At 40.4% G+C, this 24,561-nt stretch overlaps 1 protein-coding gene across 1 annotated transcript in view; it reads left to right on the forward strand.

Annotated features, from left to right (window-relative positions):
* Positions 1-24,561, forward strand: part of PLPPR5 (phospholipid phosphatase related 5) — a 102,732-nt gene that overhangs the window by 71,396 nt on the left and 6,775 nt on the right. The window contains exon 4 of the mRNA XM_052638041.1: positions 20,133-20,309. Within this exon, the coding sequence (XP_052494001.1) occupies positions 20,133-20,309 (177 nt within the window). The remainder of the gene's footprint in view (positions 1-20,132; positions 20,310-24,561) is intronic.

The following is a 24,561-nucleotide window of genomic DNA, read 5'->3' on the forward strand; positions in this document are numbered from 1 at the left end:
TTATTCATTAAGTTAAACTCCAGGTAGTCACATAAATTGGCAGAATCAAAATAGTTTAAGTTCTCTTTCTTCATCTTTACCTTTACTAAGCTATCATTTTAGTACCATAGGAATTGGAGACACTTCATAGCCAAGGCATGGTTGAATGCTTCCCAGTCTTTAGAGCAAACTTACTCTCCAGATGAATATATATAGCTGAATGCACATGCCAGAAGGTGAAAGTACTATAGCTGGGAGGTCAAATTAACTTCCATGTACAATACAATATTAATTAGAAATTATGTAGTAAAAATATGCTGATTGAAGATCATTATATACATTAACACTCAACAGTAACAATAGCAATTATTTCAGTTTAAACCAGTGTCCCACTTACTGTTGCTCCTTAACAAACTATTCTAGTCTTGGTGGCATAAAACAATTTACTGTGCTCACAGATTCTGTAGGTCAGATATTTAGAAAGATGCGGCCTGGCTATCTTTCATCTGTATGATGTTTTGGCCTCAAAGACTGGTTCCAAGGATGCCTTGATATCTCAGGCATGGAACTATCTGAAGGATTGTTCATTCAATTGCTGCATCAGGTCTGGGAGGACTTCATGACTTGGACTACCAATAAGTGACTTTTCTGTATGTCTTGGCTTCCTCACAACATGGCAGCCCCAGGTGGGTCAGGTTTCCTGCAAGACTCCAAGCACAAGTGTTTCAGTGAACAAAGCAGAAGTTCATTGGCTTTTATGAGTTCATAGTGTCACATCTGCTGTGTTTTGTTGTTTACAAGCAAGTCACAAGATAGCCCAGTTTCAAAGGGAGAAGAATTTGACTTCACCTTTTAATGAGGGGGTGACCAGGGAATGGGAGACTATTGCAGCCAGTTTTGAAGAATACAGTCTGCCACAACCAACATGATTCTGAGCAGCAGAAGTCTGTATTCACTGACATTGTTTAGAATTGCCTGGCAATTATATAGAGCAGATAGTTGGTTTTATTATTGCATTCCTGTTATTGCCTGCACCTGGGGTAGACTGCTGTCACTGCTCCTGTTCTGATCTGGAAAGGCCTTGGTCAAGGAGCACTTAAAAAAGGTAAAGATTAGCCCAGTTGTTTTATCATTTATGTATTTCTGCCTCCAGTAGACTATACATTCACTGGCGTTAGAGACCATTCCTTTATAGCCATCACAATGCCAGCAGTAGCATGAGTATAAGGCAGTCTAGAAACGTCTGTTGATTGGTTCAAATAATGACAACCCATTTCAGATGCTCTTTATTTGTTACTATGACGTTTTAAAAGATGTTTTGCCCTTGTCCCCTAGTAAATCTATAGTCTCTAATGATAGTGATGGAGAAAATGATACTCAGAGGTTGTGCCTATACAAAGCCCTGGATCAATTCTTCTGAATAAATAGGTCTTACTAAGTAAATTAAGCATTGGCACTCTCACTCTCTGGTACTGTATTAGAGACAAGAGAGGTAATGGGGATACACCTTGGCATTTATGTAGGTCTCCACAGGCCCTCCCCCAGAGCCTCTTTGCCACTGTAACCTCAACTAGGAAAACCGTTACGCAGTCTCATCATTGGAGATGAGGCCTGAAGGGAATCCATGCACATCTCGAGGGTGGGGAGGTGCTTTTGTACAGCCTTAAATGATCCTACTTTCTCCTCATTGCCTGAGAATGTGGACACAGCTTAGTTAGATCCACAGAGATGCTGGCTGAAAGGACCTCTGTCCCCAACCCAGTCTGAGGCTGCTCATGGACATAACCTCAGCATCCTGTACAGCAGCAGTCGCCAACCTTTTTGGCACCAGGGACCGGTTTCGTGGAAGATAATTTTTCCATGGACCAGGGCAGGCCATGGACATCATGATTTTCATCAGGAGTGGACAACCTGGATCCCTCACACACACAATTCACAGTAGGGTTTGTGCTCCTATGAGAATCCAGTGTTGCTGCGGACCTGACACGAGGTGGAGCTCAGGTGGTAACGCAAGTGATGGAGAGTGGCTGTTAATGCAGATGAAGCTTCACTTCTGTGCAGCCTGGTTTCTAACAGACCATGGACCAGAACCGGTCTGTGGCCCAGGGGTTGGGGATCCAGTCAACTTCACAATACTTATACACTCAAAAAAAGCCCTAAAAATTAACGCTCTTTTGATTCTCACTTTCCCTAAAAAGAGGTCCACCTTATTTGTGTGAATAGCTGAATAACAAGTGACAGGCTTTTACCATGTGTGCCAGTGTGGTGCTAAGGGGCTTCTGTAGCTGATGTTGCTCAGGCCTCACAATTGTGAGCTATTACAATTCTCAAATTAAAGACGGAAAAAAAAGTCAGACTCAGAGAAATTTAATAACTTGCCCAAAGTCACACAGTCAGTGTATGCTGAAGCCAAAGTCTGAATCCAGAATGCTTCCCACGTGTCCTTTCTCAGCCATACCCCCTCCACTGCCCCCCAGTGCAGCCGGTAAAACCAAGGTGCCCAACTTGGAGTGCTGACTATGCAGAATTCCAGGTGTCTTACCTGAGACCCTTTGTTCTGGGTGGCTAATGTCTCTGTAGTTTCCCAGGAGTAGAGTTTTGACTCACACATGGCAGTGGCATTATGTAATGTTCCAGCACAGTTGGCTTCTTAGGGCGAGCCAGAAATCACAGTGCACTTGCCAGAACACTAAAGATAGCCACTGCACACCAGTCAGACATATTTCTTATACTTAAGTGTTCCTAATGGCCCCAGTGTGCTCATATATTCATTGCTATTAAGTTTAACTAACTGACGATGACACTCGCTAATTCAGGTGAACCATTTTTAACATTTTTAAAAGACATGGTCTTTTAAACTCATTCTGGAATTGATTTTCTTTATAAAGCTTTTCTTACTGGCTATTTTCATTTCATGAAGGCCTGTGGTGTTAAGATGGTAGTTTGGGGGTAATTTACAAATATAATTGAAATAGGGAAAATTAAATAGAAAAGTTGAACTCTTATAAGAGGTGTTACTTCAGCATAAAATCCTTCTCTTCATCACACCTACAAATGTGGTTGGGGCCCTCATCGTAGCTTGCCTGGATTACCAATATCATTTTCCTATAGCCTCTTCTATAGCGTCTCCTCCTGCCCCTTGTAATCCATTTTTCCTTCAGGTAATTTTCCCAGTGGCTCTATAAAATGGGAATCATAACAGGTAGGGCCAGTTTCATTGTGCATGTAACCTGTACTGTCACGTGGGGCCTGTGCTCAGGAGGGCCCCATGCTTGGTTTTGATGCTCTACTCATCATCCTGACATTGCTGATGATCTCTTCACAGAGATCTCTCATTTTCACTTTGCACTGGACCTTGCAAATTAAATAACCAGTCCCGGAAACATAGAATCATGCAATCCTCTCACCACACTTCCTCATACATGCTCTAGAAGCCCCTTTTTGAATTTCCCAAGAATTAATGGAATATGATTTAGAAGCATCTGGATTATCTGTGAACTTCCTTATTTTGCACTTCTTTAGTTCTGTGAACACAAAATGCTTTACAAATACAAATATTAGGGAATGTCAAAGATGTAATATTTACACAAGCACCTTAAAAACTAATCCAGTGCAAATAAACCCAAGATGGCAGTAGTTTTTGTTCACTTGCTTTGGTTTCCCTGCCTGCTTATTTTATCACACTGTTGAGTTCATGGTCACACAATTCCCAAGGTTTTTCTTTAGCAGTAAACTTTGTCCTTTTCTTTAAACTCACAGCTCTAGATTCATTTTTTCAGTAATATTCAATGACACTAATTATCTTAACATCTGATATCTAGAAGGGCTCAAAGTAAAATAATCTTGATTCACTATATATCAATTGATGGCGCTTGTGCCACATTTTAAAGAAAAAATTTAGATTTAAACAAACAGTAATTAGTTGGTTTAATTCAAAACACTGACAATAACAGTAAATTCAATTATATAGTCATTAATTTAACAAAAACCATTGCACACCTGTAATATGCTAAGAATTTGAAGACAAAGACTTTCAGCCCTTGATCTCAAGGGGTGTGTGTGTGTGTGTGTGTGTGTGCGCGCGCGCGCGTGTGTGTGCACGCGCACACACTCAGTTGCTCAGTAATGTCCGACTCTTTGTGACCCCATGGACTATAGCCCACCAGGCTCCTGGGTGCATCTAATTTTTCCATGGCAAGAGTATTGGACTAGGTTGCCATTTCCTTCTCCAGGGGACCTTCCTGACCCAGGGATTGAATCTGTGTCTTCTGACTGCGAGAGGCTACTGCATGTGCCGTGGTGGTGGTCAGAGCATGGACTAGGCAGCTAACTGACTGAAATTTATAGTTTTTTTGACCATGCCCTTTGGCATGTGGGATCTTAGTTCCCACAACCAGGGATCGATTGAACCTGCTCCCTACCCGCCCCTGCCCCCCCGCATTGGAAGTCCAGAGTCTTAACCACTGGACCACCAGGGAAGCCCTCACTAGCTTCTTGAATTTGGAATGCTGCTCCACCACTTGTAGCCAGAAGTCGGTGGGCAAGTTGCTAAACCTTTCTATGTCTTAGTTACTGCTACTGTTAAGTCCCAAAGTCATGGGGTTATTTGGATTACATGATTGACACAGGTACTGAAGTTAGCACCGTTCTTGACATGTAGCAAGCATTCAGGGGATCTTAAGGTTTAGTATGATTAGTTATTGAGAGTTAGCCAAGCACTGTGTCAGTCACCGAGGTGACAAAAAGGAAAGGATATTTCTATCCTTCATAAGCTAGCAAAGGAGAAAAAATATATATTGTTTCAGTACAAAAATGATGTCTTTTCATAATTGTTATGAGCAAAATGCTGGGGAGCATAATGAGGACGACAGAAGCCTAGGTTTATCTAAATATTGTTTACTTTTTGTGTGGCGAATGGAAACAGCTGTTATGTGATGGAAATGTGAGAAAATGTCTCGTAAAAGCATTTTTGTTCTTCTGCTTGATGGGCAAAGTGCTGTGTGTACAATATATTTATCATGGGGGTCATACTGGAGAGAAATGGTCTCCATGTGAAGCCAGCCACGGCTGCACTTAAGGAATAAGGTAAATGTGTCAGTGATGAAGGGTTGTTATTGAGAGCCAAACCATCAGTCGGCCATTGTGCTGAGGGCAGCTGAGCCACTGAGTGTATTCTGATCTTAACTGCACGTACCAGCTGGTCCTGAACACTGAGCTTGTTGTTAATTCACTTCACATTTGTGACTCCCTAGCATTACCCATTCAGGGACATCAACTACATGATAAATTCTGTGTCTGTGATTATGTAATCTTTTGTTAGGGACCCATTAAGTATATTGTAAAGAAAATGGATGGCCACTCTTGGTTTTTCAGATGCAATGTGTTCAAGGACCTTTATTCCCATGCCCATAATTTAAGCAATATAATTTGTTATTTCCCTCAGAAAATGTAGTTTTAATCCAAATATGTCACTTTAATCCTTTAGGTTTATTCCTGGCACAGGGCAAGCACAAATCTTCATGGTGCCTTGTGACAGTAATAAAACTTATACTACTTGTGAGATAATTGTGCTAAATCCTACAAACTGATGTTATCATTTTCGTTTAACAAATGATACGAGATTCACAGAGATTAGCTACTCTAAGGTCACAAAAATAACCAGTGGTGGATTGACATTTTAACCCAGCTCACTAAATTCCTAAAGTTGAGCTTTTCTTCCTGATTTATACTCACTAAGTATGGAATGCACCAAGTATTTAAAGGGTATCAATAAAATATGAAGCAATTGATTAATTGCAAAATATTTTAGAGGCAAAATATTTTTAAAAGCTGTTATAATAATCAGAACCTGAAAAATGGACTAACTCTGAAAGAGATGGGAATACCAGACCACCTAACCTGCCTCTTGAGAAATCTGTATGCAGGTCAGGAAGCAACAGTTAGAACTGGACATGGAACACAGACTGGTTCCAGAGAGGAAAAGGAGTACGTCAAGGCTGTATATTGTCACCCTGCTTATTTAACTTCTATGCAGAGTACATCATGAGAAACGCTGGGCTGGAAGAAGCACAAGCTGGAATCAAGATTGCCGGGAGAAATATCAATCACCTCAGATATGCAGATGACACCACCCTTATGGCAGAAAGTGAAGAGGAACTAAAAAGCCTCTTGATGAAAGTGAAAGAGGAGAGCAAAAAAGTTGGCTTTAAGCTCAACATTCAGAAAACGAAGATCATGGCATCTGGTCCCATCACTTCATGGGAAATAGATGGGGAAACAGTGGAAACAGTGATAGACTTTATTTTCTGGGGCTCCAAAATCACTGCAGATGGTGACTGCAGCCATGAAATTAAAAGACGCTTACTCCTTGGAATAAAAGTGCTGACCAACCTAGACAGTATATTCAAAAGCAGAGACATTACTTTGCCGACTAAGGTCCATCTAGTCAAGGCTATGGTTTTTCCTGTAGTCATGTATGGATGTGAGAGTTGGACTGTGAAGAAGGCTGAGTGCCGAAGAATTGATGCCTTTGAACTGTGGTGTTGGAGAAGACTCTTGAGAGTCCCTTGGACTGCAAGGAGATCCAAGCAGTCCATTCTGAAGGAGATCAACCCTGGGATTTCTTTAGAAGGACTGATGCTAAAGCTGAAACTCCAGTACTTTGGCCACCTGATGCGAAGAGTTGACTCATTGGAAAAGACTCTGATGCTGGGAGGGATTGGGGGCAAGAGGAGAAGGGAACGACAGAGGATGAGATGGTTGGATGGCATCACTGACTCAATGGACGTGAGTCTGAGTGAACTCCGGGAGATGATGGTGGACAGGGAGGCCTGGCGTGCTGCAATTCATGGGGTCACAAAGAGTCAGACACTACTGAGCGACTGAACTGAACTGAACTGATAGTTTAACTCTGAACATTCAAGATAATTTCATAAAATCATTTTATTACATTGTGTGCTTCTTGAAACAGTAATGTATTAATAGATGTAAAGAAGGCAATGCCAAAGAAGGGTCCAAACTACCGCACAGTTGTACTCATCTCACACGCTAGTAAAGTAATGCTTAAAATTCTCCAACCAGGCTTCAGCAATACGTGAACCATGAACTTCCAGATGTTTAACCTGGTTTTAGAAAAGGCAAAAAAACCAGAGATCAAATTGCCAACCTCTGCTGGATCATGGAAAAAGCAAGAGAATTCCACAAAAAATGTCTATTTCTGTTTTATTGACTATGCCAAAGCCTTTGTGTGGATCACAATAAACTATGGAAAATTCTGAAAGAAATGGGCATGCCAAACCACCTGACCTGCCTCTTGAGAAACCTATATGCAGGTCAGGAAGCAACAGTTAGAATTGGACATGGAACAACAAACTGGTTCCAAATAGGAAAAGGAGTATGTCAAGGCTGTATATTGTCACCCTGCTTGTTTAACTTCTGTGCAGAGTACATCATGAGAAATCCTGGGCTGGAGGAAGCACAAGCTGGAATCAAGATTATCAATAACCTCAGATACACAGATGACACCACCCTTATGGCAGAAAGTGAAGAAGAACTAAAGAGCCTCTTGATGAAAGTGAAAGAAGAGAGTGAAAAAATTGGCTTAAAGCTCATCATTCAGAAAACGAAGATCATGACATCCAGTCCCATCACTTCATGGCAGATAAATGGGGAAACAGTGTCAGACTTTATTTTGGGGGGCTCCAAAAACACTGCAGATGGTGATTGCAGCCATGAAATTAAAAGATGCTTACTCCTTGGAAGGAAAGTTATGACCAACCTAGACAGCAAATTAAAAAGCAGACACATTACTTTACCAACAAAGGTCCATCTAGTCAAGGCTATGGTTTTTCCAGTGATCACGTATGGATGTGAGAGTTGGACTATAAAGAAAGCTGAGCACTGAAGAATTGATGCTTTTGAACTGTGGTGTTGGAGAAGACTGTTTAGAGTCCCTTGGACTGCAAGGAGATCCAAGCAGTCTATCCTAAAGGAGATTGGTCCTGGCTGTTCTTTGGAAGGACTGATGCTGAAGCTGAAACTCCAATACTTTGGCCACCTGATGCGAAGAGTCAACTCATTGGAAAAGATCCTGATGCTGGGAAAGATTGAGGGCAGGAGGAGAAGGGGACGACAGAGGATAAGTTCATGGCATCATCGACTTGATGGACATGGGTTTGAGTGGAGTTCAGGAGTTGGTGATGGACAGGGAGGCCTCGTGTGCTGTGGTTCATGGGGTCGCAAAGAGTCAGACACGACTGAGTGACTGGACTGAACTGAACTGAACTGAAAAGATATAGATAACTATTGTCGGACACAGCACAAGTGTCCTAAAAAATGATTTTATGTACAGTACCCAATTCCAACCAATATGATAAATAAAGTTATAAGATAGCAATAAATGCTGAAATGAGGACAATATTTTTGAATATTAACTGATATAGTTTTCATTTCCTTTGGATCATGATGCTCTTGTCTAGGTCTGCATTTTCTAGTAGAAATATAAATGAATCACATAAATGACTGTTAGTTTTCTAATAGTCATATTTTTAAAAAGCAAAAAGTTTAATTAATTTTTGAAATATTTTTGTTTAACCAAGTACATCCAGATTTTAAAATTTCAACATGTATCAATATAAAAGTATTAATGAGATACTTTGCATTCCTTTTTTCTGCAAAATTTTCAAAATTCAGGGTCTATTTGACTCTTATAATACATCTCAGTTCTGATACTACATTTTCGTCTCAAGTATTTGCTCTCTATTTAGGTTTCATAAAATTTACAATGTAGAAGTACAAGCACATAACCAATTTTTTCCAAATATATTTTAAAGTTTTCTAATAATCAAAGCAAGTGCCAGTTTTAAAATTTAAATTAACTAAAAAATGCAGTCTTTTGTTCCCACTATCCATATTTCCAGTGCTCAATAGTTCTAATTAGTGGCTTCTATATTGTACAACGTAGCTCTAGGATTTCTCATCTGTTATTCAGTGTCTCAGAGAAGAACATGCCATAAGAGAAAAGTCAACATCTATCTTCCAATTTCCTGTCCTCTGTCTCCTGGAAGCCCCCACTCCACTCTCTGCATGTATGAGTTTGACTATTTTAGATTGCACATATGGGTAAGATCTTGTAATATTTGTCTTTTCTTGACTGGCATATTTCACTTAGCATAATGTCCTTCAGGTTGATTTGTGTTATCTCAAATGATAGGACTTCCTACTTTTTTAATGCTGAATAGTATTGCATCTATACATGCCACACAGATCTAATATATAGCAGTGTAACTATAGTTTACAATAGTGTATTATAGACCTGAAGCTTGCTTAGAGAGTAGGTAAATCTTAGATGTTCTCACCACACACATACACACAAAATGGTCACTATGTGCGATAATGGTTATGTTAATTAGCTTGACTGTAGTGATTACCTTTCTCACATTGCAGAAAGGGGGACCTCTTCCAGGGCCTGAGAGTGGGCTTTTGTCTAACACTCAGAAATGAATTGTCTGAGGAGACACACATACTAACAAAAAAGAGACTTTTTTGGGAAGGGGCACCCCAGCAGGGACCAGCAGGGTAAGGGAACTCAGGAGGACTGCTCTGCCACTTGGTTCACAGTCTTGAGTTTTATCATAATAGGATGAATTTTCAGGTTGTCCCTGGCCGGTCATTCTGGCTCAGGGTCCTTCCTTCTTGGTGGTGTACGCATTGCTCAGCCAAGATGGATTCCAGCAAGGAGGATTCTGGGAAGTTGGTAGGACACGTTGTGTCTCCTTTTGACCCTCTCTAATTCTTGAATTCTGCTTGGTGGTGGCTCGTTAGTTCCGTATTCCTTACCAGGACCTCCTGTCATAAAATAACTGATGTAGATAGTTAATATGGTGTGTGGCCAGGATGGGCAGTTTCAATCAATTCTTCCCTTAAAACACATGTGAAAAAGCATCATGTTGTATACCTTAAGTATATCCATTTTTTAAATTTGTCGATTATACCTCAGTGTGTGTGTATGCTCAGTCCCTCAGTTGGGTCCTACTCTTTGCAACCCCATGGACTGTAGCCCTCAAGATGCCTCTGTCAGTTGGATTCTCCAGGCAAGAATACTGGGAGTAAGTTGCCATTTCCTACTCCAGGGGATCTTCCTGACCCAGAGATCGATCCCCTGTGTCTTACGTCTCCTGCATTAGCAGGTGAATTCTTTACCACTGTGCCACCAAGGAAGCCCTATTCCTCAATAAAACTGAGAAAAGAGATGGGCCAGTACCAGTTACAAAAGGAAGGTGGTGTTTGGCTTCAATAGTCAAGTCTCATTTGTCCTAAGAGAACAGGAATTTCTAAATTCCAAAGCTACCTTTACATACCAAAAGCAAAATTTGAAGATTTGCGTATATTATTACAAGGTAACAATAGAGAGTACACAGGATATAATGGATATAAAAAGGATGGTGCAACCACACCTGGGAGCGGACGGTGCCATCTCTTTGCCAAGAAGTGGGAGGGTTGGAGGAGAGAAAAGGGTAGAATGGCAGGTATCGGCATTGGGGTGAGCACCCTTAGTTTAGAAACCCTGAGAAGGCAGTTGACCACCAGGTCACAGATACCCCATAAAGGTTGAAGAGGAAAGAGAAAGTAGACTTACGTCTGTTTTCTGTCATGAAACTGGGAGAGCTTAACCTCAGGGCAGCCCTGTGGCAGGTGGGTAGAGCAGCAGAGCAGACGGTCCTATGGGAGCCCCAGGAAGCTGCAGCCCAGCTAGAGAGGGCAGAAATCCCCCAGGCCAGAAGGGGATGTGCTGAGGACTGGAGTGCAAGCCTAAATGCGCCAAGTCAGGGGGCCACAGGGACATTCACAGTGGTTGTTGAGAGGGCTCAGGAGACCCGTGGGAGAAGCACGGTGCGGTAGTGGTATTAGTCACTCAGTTGTGCCCAACTCTTTGAATCCCACGCACTATAGCCTGCCAGGCTCCTCTGTTCATGGGATTCTCCAGGCAAGAATATTGGAGTGGATTGCCATTCCCTTTTCCAGAGGATCTTCCCAACCCAGTGATCAAACCTGGGTCTCCTGCATTGTAGGCAGATTCTTTACCATCTGAGCTAAAGGGAAGTCAGGGGAGGCTGTTCAGCAGGACAGCCCTGTGGCCACCCTGAGATTACCTCCTCTCCTCAGCCATGCAGTCTTAAAGGCCTCCAACTGGGCCAGGGTATTCTTCCAGAAAGAGAACAGAGAGAAACTCAGAACAACTGAGCATTTATTCAGGTTTTTCCCTTCCCACATTCCATTGCTCTCCAGTGTGGGATGGATGCCCATGATAAAGATTAGGTCAGTCTGTGGGGTGGGGGGAAGTAAATGCATGTTCTATACAACCTATGCTGTAGTGTATTAAAGTATGACTTCAGCACAGCACCATTTATTGCACTTTCCCATCACAGCTCTGAAAAGTCTGAGTTAGGTGAACACAAATCTGTCTGGTACAAAGTCCATGGCCTTGCCACCATCACATTACCTTTCATCACAATTCTGTTACAGTAGAATTACACAGCTCTATTCTAATACACCGTTCTATTACCCCATCAGATACATTTACATTGCAGTTTGGCAAATTTATGATCATAGATAAGTTTGGATACAATAATAAGACTTTTAGGTCACCGCACACCTGGCTTAATAAGTGAACGCTCCATGTTTTGTTCAGTGTTTTTATACCCATTTGCGACTAAGTCTCCAGTTGAGCATCATGGAGTTCCACCCTTGACACTGTCTTGTTATTGGTGATCTGTATGGTACTAACGAGAAACTGAGAGAAGGAGAACTAGTTTGATAGATGTCAGCCTCACAGTTCAAAATGGTTTTGACAAGGTGGACTGATATTTTGAAAACAATTACGAAATTTGATTTTTTTGAAAACAACTCCAGGAATCCAGGATAAGAGGAACTTGGTAGGGCATTGGTCCATGTGAGGACCACAAACAATATGACCAGAAATGCTATGTAGTTATTTAAAAGAGCACCAAAATTTAAAAAAAAAATCTGTTGCTTTTAAGGATGTATTAATCAAAGTAGTCAAAACTTGGATATCAGTTTAAAGAATCCAGTTCTAACCTGATCGTGAATTGTAGTTTCATGAGTAAGACTATAGTGAAGTGAACTCATTCATTCATGTCTGACTCTTTGTGACCCCATGGGCTGTAGCCTACCAGGCTCCTCTGTCCATGGGATTTTCCAGGCAATAGTCCTGGAGTGGATTGCCATTTCCTTCTCCAGGGGATCTTCCCAACCCAGGGATCGAACCCAGGTCTCCTGCATTGTAGACAGACGCTTTACCGTCTGAGCCACCAGAGAAGTCCCAAGACTATAGGGTGCAATCCAAATAAACTACTCATTCATGGTCAATTTATCTGTGACAAAGGAGGCAAGACTGTATAATGGAGAAAAGACAGTCTCTTCAGTAAGTGGTGCTGGGAAAACTGGATGGCTACAGGTGAAAGAATGAAGCTAGACCATTCTCTAATAGTATACACAAAAATAAACTCAAAATGGATTAAAGACCTAAATGTAAGACCGGACCCTATAAAACTCCTAAAGGAAAACATAAGCAGAACACTCTGACATAAATTGCAGCAATATTTTTTGGATACATCTCCTAGAGTAATGGAATAAAAACAAAAAATAAACAAATGGACCCAATTAAACTTAAAAGCTTTTGCACAGCAAAGGAAACCATAAACAAAATGAGGAGACAACCTAAGGAATGGGAGAAAATATTTGCAAATGATTGTACCAACAAGGAATTTATTTCCAAAATATACAAAGAACTCATATAGCTTAATATCAAAGAACAATCTATCAAAAAATGGCCAGAAGACATTTCTGCAAAGAAGACATACCCAACAGGCACATGAAAAGATGCTCGACATTGCTAATTACTACAGAAATGCAAATCCATTCCACAATGTGGTGTCACCTCACACCAGTCAGAATAGTGATGATTAAAAAGTCTACAAATATTAAATGCTGGAGAGTGTGTAGAGAAAAGGGAACCCTCCTACACTATTGGTAGGAATGTAAATTGGTGCAGCTGCTATGAAGAATAATATGGGCATTCCTTAAAAAACTAGAGTTACCGTATGATCCAGCAATCCCACTCCTGTGCATATATCCAGAGAAAACTAATGTGAAAAGGTATGTGCACCCAAGTTTTCATAGCAGTACTATTTTCAATAGCTAAGACATGGAAATAACCTCAGTGTCCACTGACAGATGAATGGATAAAGAAGATGTGGTGTATGTACACAATGGAATATTACTCACCCATTAAAAATGAAATGTCATTTGCAGTACTATAGATTATTATATTAAGTAAAGTATGTCTGGAAGAGAAAGACAAGTGTTATATCATGTCACTTGTATGTGAAATCTAAACAATGATATAAATGAGCTTACAAAACAGGAATGGACTCACAGATATAGAAAATCAGTCTGTGGTTACCAGAGTGGTTGGCAGAAGGGTGATGGTGAAGGTGAATTAGGAGGTTGGGATTAACATATACACACTTCTATGTTTAAAATAAACAAGGACATACTGTAAAGCACAGGAAACTATATTCAGTGTCATTTGAAACCATGTATATATATGCACTTCTACTGCACCGTGTATCAAGCACTTTGTGTGTGCTTAGTTGTTCAGTCATGTCTGACTCTGTGTGACCCCATGGACTGTAGTCCACCAGGCTCTTTTGTCCATGGGGATTCTCCAGGCAAGAATACTGGGGAAAAAAAAAGAATACTGGAGTAGGGTTGCCATTTCCTCCTCCAGGGGATCTTCCCAACCCAGGGATCAAACCCAGGTCTTCCATATTGCAGGTAGATTCTTTACCATCTGAGCCACCAGGGAAGCCCTTATATATAAAGAAATATATATATAGAAATGGATGGATGAAATCAAGGCCTTTAGTTTGTAGTAAAGAAAAGGCAAAGGCTAAGAGAGTTCATGATAATCACCTGCAAATAATTAGTGGATCTTTTAAGAGAACATGAAAGGGAGGGAAAATGGCAAAATAGCATAAGGAAAAAGTGAAAGAGTATGAAAGCAAGAGAAGAATGTGGGTTTTCCACGCTCAGCCCCGATGATCTCCGCTTACCAGGCACTTCCGCAGCAACACGCAATGTAGTCGGTCTGTGTCCTGCTGTGTTCTCCAACCTGACCATGACTGAACCCCGGAAGAGCATCCATGGCCCCTATATCTCTCCCAACACGTGCATCATCCCCACAGCACTCACCACAATGTGTGGTTTATACTAAGAGCTTACTGTGCACTATCGCTGTGCTAAGTACTTTACCTGCATTACATCATTTAATTCTTTCCACACTGCCTGGTAATATTTCTATCATTTGCATTTTATGCGTAACGAGTTCAAAGATTCAATAGGTTGAATACCTTGTTTAAGTTATTCACTTGTTTAAGTGGCAGAGCTGGGACTCAACCCAAAACTCTTTGATTCCAGAGCAGATGATCTAATCTCAGTGCCACAGTTCTCTCTTATAGGTCATTTTTACAAATTCCAGTCCATTTATTCAGTCACGCATGAAGCAGATATTGATTGATTATAGTAGTTTTCTTTTTAAACCATGACAAAATACCGCAAACATAGGGACTTAGAAACAACCCAAAGTTATAATCCTAGAGTTCTGTAGATCTGAAGTCCAGTCTGGGTTCACTGGGCTAAACTGAAGGTTTCAGCCTGGCTGCATCCCTTCAAGAGGCTCTAAAGAGAGTTCATTTCTTACCTTTCCAGATCTCAGAGGATATCTCAGTTCCTTGCTTAGTGGCTCCCTTTCTCCATCATCAAAGACAGTAGCATAGCATCTTCAGATCTCTTTCTGACTAAAGCTAGGGAAGGTTATCAACTTTTAAAGACTCATGTGATTAGGTGACATATTCGCAAGTTCCCAGGATTAGAGCTTCAGCATTGTTAGAGAGCTAATATTCTTTCCATCACAGGTGCCTGTCCTATATCAAGTTTTGTTTCAGGCAATACGAGATAGACAGGAGAAGGACAATAGCAAGTAAACAAAGGCATATGCAAGACATTTTCTGATAGTGATGTGTATTTTCTGACAAAAGTTCAAAAATTCACTTTTCCCCAAGCATACCATTTACACATTCACTAATTCAACATTTCTGAGTACCTTCTACATAAAAGGAGTTCTGTGCATTTCAAGTGGGCTTCCCTGGTGACTCAGTGGTAAAAGAATCTACCTGCCAATTCAGGAGACACTGATCCCTGGGTTGGAAAGATCCCATGGAGAAGGAAATGGCAACCCACTCTAGTATTCTTGTTTGGGAAATCTCATAAACAGATGAGTCTGGTGGGCTGTAGTCCATGGGATCACAAAGAGTTGGACTTGACTTAGTGACTAAACCATGACAACAGCAATGAATTTCAGGTAGAACTGTGAACGGACAGAGGTTTTATGCTAATGGAATATTCTCATAGAGGCAACAGATAAACATACATACACAAAATAGAGAACATGATTTTTAGATAGTGGCAAATGCTGTGAGGGAAATACTCCATACTCATTCTCCTGTACTGTTGCATTTTTCATTTATTCCCTCTTTTATTTAGTCTAATAGTTATTTCAAGTGCTTGCAGTGTTTCAGACAAAGGACTAACTAGGCACAAGGTTCACAGTACAGAACACAGATCTGGCTTGTATGTCATTAGTATAGTGAAGGGGGCAGATTAGCATAAACCACACATTGTGGTGAGTGCTGTGGGGATGATGCAGGTGTTGGGAGACATATAGTGGGCCATGGATGCTCTCCCTGGGTCTAGGACAGTTTTTTCCCCACTTCCTCTTCACTGAGAACTCATGCTCATCCTTCTGGATATAACCTAGATGGCTTCTCTTTGAATAACAGTTTCAGGTTTATAGTAAGTGCTTAACACAAACATTTGTGTTTTTATTTTTGTTTTATAATAGTATTGTTTTTAAAATTATACAGTGCTTTCTCAGTTTACCCAAGAGATCGATGATTATTCTTACAATTGTGTCCATTCACATTACTACATGACATGGGCATTGTGATTGTGAAGTGAAAGTGTTAAGTCACTCAGTCGTGTCCAATTCTTTGTGACCCCATGGACTATAGCCCACCAGGCTCTTCGGTCCATAGAATTCTCCAGGCAAGATTACTGGAGTGGGTAACCATTCCCTTTTCCAGGAGATCTTCCCAATCTAGGGATCAAACCTGGGTTTCCTGCATTGCAGGTAGATTCTTTACTGTCTGAGCCAACCAGGGAAGCCTGAGCTTTGTAATTATATTTTAGTAAAAGCACTCAAGTAAGCAAAACCCCTTTATATATGTGTCAATTATTGTAGACAATGTATAAACAAGGGAAAAGGTGTTGAAGAATATACCCCAGCTGTTAGCAGATAGCAAATGACCAGTTTGGGCTTTCTGCATTTGTGCTAATAGATATTTGTGGGATGGATGGATAAGAACTGCCCAATTATGGCTAAATGGCTTGGCTTATAAGGTAGTGAACATCCACTGAGGACTGAACAGATACCATCCTGCTCAAATCATACTCCCTTCTGTTTGTGTTTTATTTTAGTTACATTTTGACATCTGGTTAACCTAGATGGTTTCATAAGTGAATTAAAAACCAAGAGAGCATAAATAATCAATTTCTGTCCTGCATCCAACTTGCTTAATAGATTCTTATGCCATAATTTCCTTTTCTGCAAATTAGGGATAATAGACCTTCTGTAAGGATAACACAATTAGACTGGTTAAAAGGCAGTCATATTCATAAGTACTAGGGAACCAGAAAGTTTTCTAGTATGTATAAGTGAAAACTCAAAATTTTCTTTTGTGACATCCATGCCAACTGAGAAAAATCTGTGCATTATAAAGGGTTATGATCCACTTTAAAGTTGAAAGTATTTGAATGAATGTCACCCTTCTTCATAACCCTTTGCATTCAATTTTCTTCTCTTCTGGTTCTGGACATTAAGTGGGGTCTGTTGGAAGAAGAGCAAAATCCCAGGCTATTCCTATTATAGAAGCTTCTTCATGAGTTTGCATAGTGACCAGGCTGTATCCTGGGGCCGCTTATAAACAATACTTGAGTCATACAACTTAGGAATGAATTGAAATTTAAGAGAATCTTAAGAGGATCATAGCCCAAGCTCAAGGATTACTAATAAGCCAACACAAGTTGGACAAGTAAGGCCTGAGCTCTATCTGAGGTGGCCACTGGAGATGAAGGAGAAGGCAAATACTTTCCAAAGTTATTTAGATTCTATAGGAGATTTTCTACACAAACCGCACATGCACCATTTCCTAATTCTCCCTGATAGTAGAGTACAGATGTAGCCTCATCCCTATGTGCTGTAATGGCCTTCTTTCCCCTGTTTTTAATTTTATTTCTCTTGCATTCACTGATACTTAGTTTATGTTCACTGGCCATTTTTTTCCAGGCAAGAAATTAATCGAGAGAAAGGAAGGTTGGAGGCACCAAAATGCTCTATCCTTCCTTCCCTTTGACATCTCTCTTTCTCAAAAGGGCCACCCTCAATACTCCAATTGTGTATTCTTTATAATAAGCTTTATCGTGAGTCAATTTTTTTATCTGTCAAATGAAGGTAATGATGTTATTTTATGGTTATTTTGAGGATTTAATAAGTAAAATGCTTAGAGCATTGTTTTGAACAGACATCGCTCATGAAAGTCATAGCTCTGATGATTATTAGCATATTAATACTATTCAGTTATCATTTCATATTCATTTTGTCTTAATGAGGGTAGTTGTCTTTTAGTGTTCTGACAGACATTAAGAAATGCAAAGGTAAGAAGTCAGTAATCAGTCAGAAAATCTCACTAGCAGCTTAAATTTCACTCCCTATTTATATGCGTGAGTCAAATAAGAAATTACTAGATGCATCACTGGAAATCTGAAGTGGGGTGATAGTCTTGTCTTGTTACTCATGTGGGCAGGACTCTTTAATATATTTTCTTGGAATGGCAAAAGCATCTTTTTCTCTTCTCCTCTCCTCCTATTTCTCTCTCATGTCTGCTTATTCTTCTTAACTGAGATTATTCAGCTCTTCTAAGCACAGGCTTAGAATACACAGACATAGCTCTGAAGGTCAAATGCCAAAATGAAGATAATCCAGCTTTTAAAATTTATATCCTTGAGTATTGAGACCTAAGATAGTTTGCAAAAGGCTAGAACTTGGCTAGATAGAAACCTTGTATCATATGAACTGTTTAAATATTCATAGTGTGTACTGGCAGCTAACAGGGCTACAAACTTTGCCCAGAAAAAAAAAAAAAAGAAGAGAATTACTGATTTTCATAGCACCCAAAAATGGCTCCCATGTACTAAAAGCTTAAGGGCTGATTTTGGTTTAATCTCTTAGTCAAATGTATTTTTTTTTTTAAATTCAACTGAGGACAATAGGCAAGTGGTTATATGCATTTGCAAGTATTTTTCTGACTATATTATCAGTATCAGATTCTGACATTAATGTCATAAAAACTTATTGTACTGTGAAAGCCATCTCTTTAATAATTACTAGTGACTTGCCTGGAAAATCCATGGACAGAGGAGCCTGGTAGGCTGCAGTCCATGGGGTTGCTAAGAGTTGGACACGACTGAGTGACTTTACTTTCACTTTTTACTTTCATGCGTTGGAGAAGGAAATGGCAACCCACTCCAGTGTTCTTGCCTGGAGAATCCCAGGGATGGGAAACCTGGTGGGCTGCCATCTATGGGGTCGCACAGAGTTGGACACGACTGAAGCGACTTAGCAGCAGCAGCAGCAGCAGCAGTGACTTCGAATAGGGGCTCCCCTGGTGGCTGACAGCAAAGAATCTTCCTTCAATATAGGAGACTGGGGTTCAATCCCTGGGTCAGGAAGATTTCCTCAAGAGAAGGGAACGGCCACCTTCTCCAGTGTTCTTGCTGGAGTATCCCATGAACAGAGGAGCCTGGCAAGCTGCAGTCCTTGGGGTCACAACGAGTTGGACACAACTGAGCAACTAAACACACACAGTGACTTGAAATAACTGACATATCTCCTTCACAGTCAACAGATTCACTTCTATAGAAATGCATATAGGAAATTATGAGCAGTTGAGCTATAAAATAAATCAGATTGGGAAAGAACTGGGTTTCTTGACCATGGTGTCTCACAACTTGAAAAGATTTCATTCTGTGCAACCAGCTGACAGTTACACGTTCTTCATTAGCATATATGAAGATGCCAAAAATGTAGGTGTTTACTGATTATTTTGGTTTAACTGACACATATCTCCCATATAATTAAGGGGTTTTTGTTGTTGTTCTTATGCTGGTTGATAAAATTTGTTAAACAAAGTATTTTCACAATTTCAGATAACAGCATAAAAGTAAATGTTGGTACTGTAATGAACTTTAAATTATTTTTTCCAAGTAATATCTATTTAGTGAAATCCACTTGATTTTGTTTTTTATAGATATGCTCACAAGTTTGATTTTTATAAAGTATGCATGCACTCTCAGTAGCCCAGTCCTGTCCAACTCTTTGTAATACTGTGGATTGTAGCCCACCAGGCTCCTCTGTCCATGCGATTTCCCAGGCAAGAATACTAGAATGGGTTGCCATTTCATCCTCCAGGGGATCTTCCCGACCCAGGGATCAAACCCCCACCTCCTGCATTGGCAAGTGGATTCTTTACCCCTGAGCCACCTGAGAAGTCCCTTTTATAAAGTGTACATCCTCTCAATATGGTATACAGAAATGTAAACATTAAAAACATTCATTAATTTTCCCTTTCCAGTAGTATTTATATAAAATGTAAATTCAGATAAAATGAGAGTAATTAAAGGTTTGTGAAAAGTGACTTGGAATGTCTGCAACTCAGTATCTTAAATGATTAATGTTGCATAAGAATTGACCATTACTCAATATAAGGTAAGTACAATTAACTAATCACTACTTTTAAACTCTACTTTTAAGAAAATTCTTCAAAAAATTTATAAACTGTAGTTAATTATTTGAATTATATAAATATATCTGTTCCTATAAATATGTGTGTACTGATACATATATAAGGTGTACATATGTAAGGAAATGCATTCACGCTTTTTGTTTGCTATTTCAGATGTACATTACCAACACAATCAAAGCCAAAGGAACAAGACTTGCTAAGCCCGTTTTGTGCCTAGGCTTAATGTGTTTGGCCTTTCTTACTGGACTGAACAGAGTTGCAGAATATCGAAATCATTGGTCTGATGTGATAGCAGGCTTTCTGGTTGGAATATCTATAGCAGTATTTCTTGTAAGTACAAGTTTCTTTAGATATAATTTGTTTGTTAATTAATGTGTATAGCCACCTACTAGACAATACAGGTGTGAATCACTGGGTTTAGTTTTCTAAAGGTGGTCTCTGAAATGGAAATACGTATGTTTTAAATCACTCATTTCTTTCTTCTCCTTCATTTGTTCTGCCTAAAGTCAGGCTTGGGGTGAAAAGTGCGTATTTTCTACACTTAAAAGTGAAGAGACTATTTTCATGCAAAGTGGAATGGGGCTAAAAAAACACTCATACCTCCCTAGATGTTTTTTCTTTTGAATTAATTTTTTGACTGGAGGAAAATTGCTTTATAATATTGTGTTGGTTTCTGTAGTACAACAATGCAAACCAATCATAATTTACATACACACACACACACACACACACATACATATCCCTTCCCTGTTGAGCCTCCCTCTCCAATCCCCTCATCCCTCCCCTCTAGGTAATCACAGAGCACCAGGCTGGGCTTCCTATGTTATATAACAGCTTCTTACTAACTATTTTACACATGGTAGCGTGTATATTTCAGTGCTACTGTCTCAATTTGTCCTATCCTGTGCTTCCCTCAATGTGTATACAAGTCTGTTCTTTACATCTGCATTCCCATTCCTTCCCTACAAATAGGGTTGTTTTTTTTTTTTTTCAGACACACATAAAACTTTATTGTGGACCTTTTTGAAATGGGAAATTTTTTTTTTTAATTTAAAAAAATTTTTATTTTTACTTTATTTTACTTTACAATACTGTATAGGTTTTGCCATACATTGACATGAATCCACCACGGGTGTACATGAGTTCCCAATCCTGAACCCCCCTCCCACCTCCCACCCCATATCATCTTTCTGGATCATCCCCGTGCACCAGCCCCAAGCATCCTGTATCCTGTATCGAACATAGACTGGCGATTCATTTCTTACATGATAGTATACATGTTTCAGTGCCATTCTCCCACATCATCTCACCCTCTCCCTCTCCCTCAGAGTCCAAAAGTCCACTCTACACATCTGGGTCTCTTTTGCTGTCTTGCATACAGGGTCATCATTGCCATCTTTCTAAATTCCATATATATGTGTTAGTATACTGTATTGGTGTTTTTCTTTCTGGCTTACTTCACTCTGTATAATCGGCTCCAGTTTCATCCATCTCATTAGAACGGATTCAAATGTATTCTTTTAATGGCTGAGTAATACTCCATTGTGTATATGTATGTTTAAAAAATTTCCTCAGGGCACTTAGCGTCCTGAAGTATGTAGAGTATCCCAAAGTGCCCTGGTGCCTCCAAACAGTCCTCTCCTGAGCTGCCAAGTCCCAGAACCTAACAGGTGAACCTCACTTGTGAGATGAGCCGGTCGCCTTCAGTGACTAAAAACCCATGGAGAGTTTCCAAGGCAATATCACTCAAATCAGATTTTGCCAAGGAGTGAGGCACACACGTAGTGACTCTTAATGAGGCAAGCCTGCCATCTCTACTTCTGCGATAAAAATCTCCTTTGACTACTTCTGTAGATTTTAGTTCTGTAGGTTTAGTTGTTTCAATCTGGCTTTCAGTTCAGTTCAGTCGCTCAGTCGTGTCTGACTCTTTGCGACCCCATGAATCGCAGCATGCCAGACCTCCCTGTTTATAACAGTATGTTAAAACTTATACAAACCTTTCCAGCTACCAATGATTTGTGCACTGTTATGTGCTGGGAATTTGTATAGGTTATTTCTTCTAGAACTTCTTGTGGTAAAAGTAGTGACTATGCCCTGATCCCTTTCTAGATCGTTTGCTATTTTTCTTTCTGATGCCTTTCCCTGCTGTGTCCAAGGTCCCTTGGAAACTTAGGCTTACCTTTCCCACCCCCAGAGGTATCCTGTAGCCTCATGCAAACAGGGGCCCAGGCATGGCCTCAAACCTTTCCCTTGCTTTCACTTATGACAGTTGAAACAGGCTAACTTTTTATAAAACAAACAAAAAAAATGCTTCACATAAATCCTAAGAAAATAATCATAGGCACAGCAAACAGCATGCCAAAAGTTGAAGCATTAAAGCGCTAGTGCCAGATGTAACTGAATTTCAACTCCGTGGGTCTGGAACATCTTTGCTGGTATTTCATCAGGCTTCATCTCCTCCTGTGGCTGTAGCCATCTTCCCTTGACTGCCAGTGAACATCATGATACCTTGCAAGGTTAAGTCTAGAGCACTCATATCTTCCTTTCACTTCCTCATCTGAGAACCATGTGGGGAATGATTAATTGGACTAGGGGTCCCCCTTGAGCTCAAAACCATCTTACTGGACATACTCAGAATCTTCCATAGGGCCCTTAAAACATTCCCATGCATCCAGGAAAAGGACCTTATAAAAAGGTCATATGGAAGTGCTTTAACCATGTAATAACTAAACAAGCTTTTATCCATAAAAAGAGTATTTCTGATTTCAATGTCAGTGCAAAAGTATATTTTGCTTTATACAGTAGTCTCCTCCTGTACCCAAAGGGGGAGAAGATGTAGCCTGATGAGGTACCAGCAAAGATGTTCCAGACCCACAGAGCTGAAATGCAGTTACATCTGACAATAGTGCTTTAACTGGGCCGGCAAAGGGTCTCAGATAAATATGACTGGTCTTCTCTGGGAGTCTGTTTCTGGAGTCAGACAGTAATGGCCAGTCTATTCCCTCAGACATTCCCTCCTTTTCTTCGTTCATGAAACAAACATTTACTGAGACCCTACTCTAATCCAGGCATTGTGCTTGGTGCTGGGAATTAAGTACATGAAAAGGATCCAGTCCAGGTACTTAAATAGATTGCAGTCAGGTGGGATGAGATGGACATGAAGAGTTCTACAGAGGATGATGTAATGGTAGATGTAGGGTACATATACTCAAGAGATCTACTCTGTTTGAATTAGGGACGAATCAGAAAGAAGAGACTATATATAAACTTGAAGAATTTGTAAAGCAGATAGGTGTAGCTTGGGGCATAAGGAATGAAGGGCAAAGAGCACAGTGCACAGGCAACAGAAAATGTATCAAAAAATAAGCGTGTATGAAGGCCCTCCTGTATTCTAGGACGAAGGCACAGTATGCATCTGGCACCCAGAAATGATACCAGTCATCCAACATGGGTGACAAGAAGGGGAATGAAAAAGCACACAGGGGATACTCTGAATGCCTCGTGTGGTATAACAGTAATTTGGGCTCTTGCTTAAAAATGTAGGTGACTTGGAAGCCTCTGTCAGCTCCCAGAGAATTGAAACAGAGAAAAAGTTTGGTTGAATCTCATCCTCACTATCTACTCAATTTGTGCCCTTAAGCAATTTACCTAACCTCAGTTTCTTCCTCTTTAAATAAGGTTCAGTTCAGCTCAGTCTCTCAGTCATATCCAACTTTTTGCAACCCCATGAATCACAGCACACCAGGCCTCCCTGTCCATCACCAACTCCCAGAGTCCACCCAAACTCATGTCCATTGAGTAGATGATGCCATCCAGCCATCTCAGTCTCTGTCGTCCCCTTCTCCTCCTGCCCCCAATCCCTCCCAGCATCAGGGTTTTTTCCAATAAGTCAACTCTTCGCATGAGTTGGCCAAAGTATTGGAGTTTCAGCTTCAGCATCAGTCCTTCCAAAGAACAGCCAGGACCAATCTCCTTTAAGATGGACTGGTTGGATCTCCTTGCAGTCCAAGGGACTCTCAAGAGTCTTCTCTAACACCACAGTTCAAAAGTATCATTTCTTCAGCGCTCAGCTTTCTTCATGGTCCAACTCTCACATTCATACATGACCACTGGAAAAACCATAGCCGTGACTAGATGAACCTTTGTTGGCAAAGTAATGTCTCTGCTTCTGAATATGCTATCTAGGTTGGTCATAACTTTTCTTCCAAGGACTAAGTGTCTTTTAATTTCATGGCTTGCAGTCACCATCTGTAGTCATTTTGGAGCCCAAAAAAATAAAGTCTGACACTGTTTCCACTGTTTCCCCATCTATTTCCCATGAAGTGATGGGACCGGATGCCATGATCTTCGTTTTCTGAATGTTGTGCTTTAAGCCAACTTTTTCACTCTTCTCTTTCACTTTCATCAAGAGGCTTTTTAGTTCCTCTTCACTTTCTGCCATAAAGGTGGTATCATCTGCATATCTGAGGTGATTGATATTTCTCCCGGCAATCTTGATTCCAGCTTGTGCTTCTTCCAGCCCAGCGTTTCTCATGATGTACTCTGCATAGAAGTTAAATAAGCAGGGTGACAATATACAGCA

Source organism: Budorcas taxicolor, chromosome 3 (genome assembly GCF_023091745.1).
Source record: "Budorcas taxicolor isolate Tak-1 chromosome 3, Takin1.1, whole genome shotgun sequence".
Lineage (NCBI taxonomy): Eukaryota > Metazoa > Chordata > Mammalia > Artiodactyla > Bovidae > Budorcas > Budorcas taxicolor.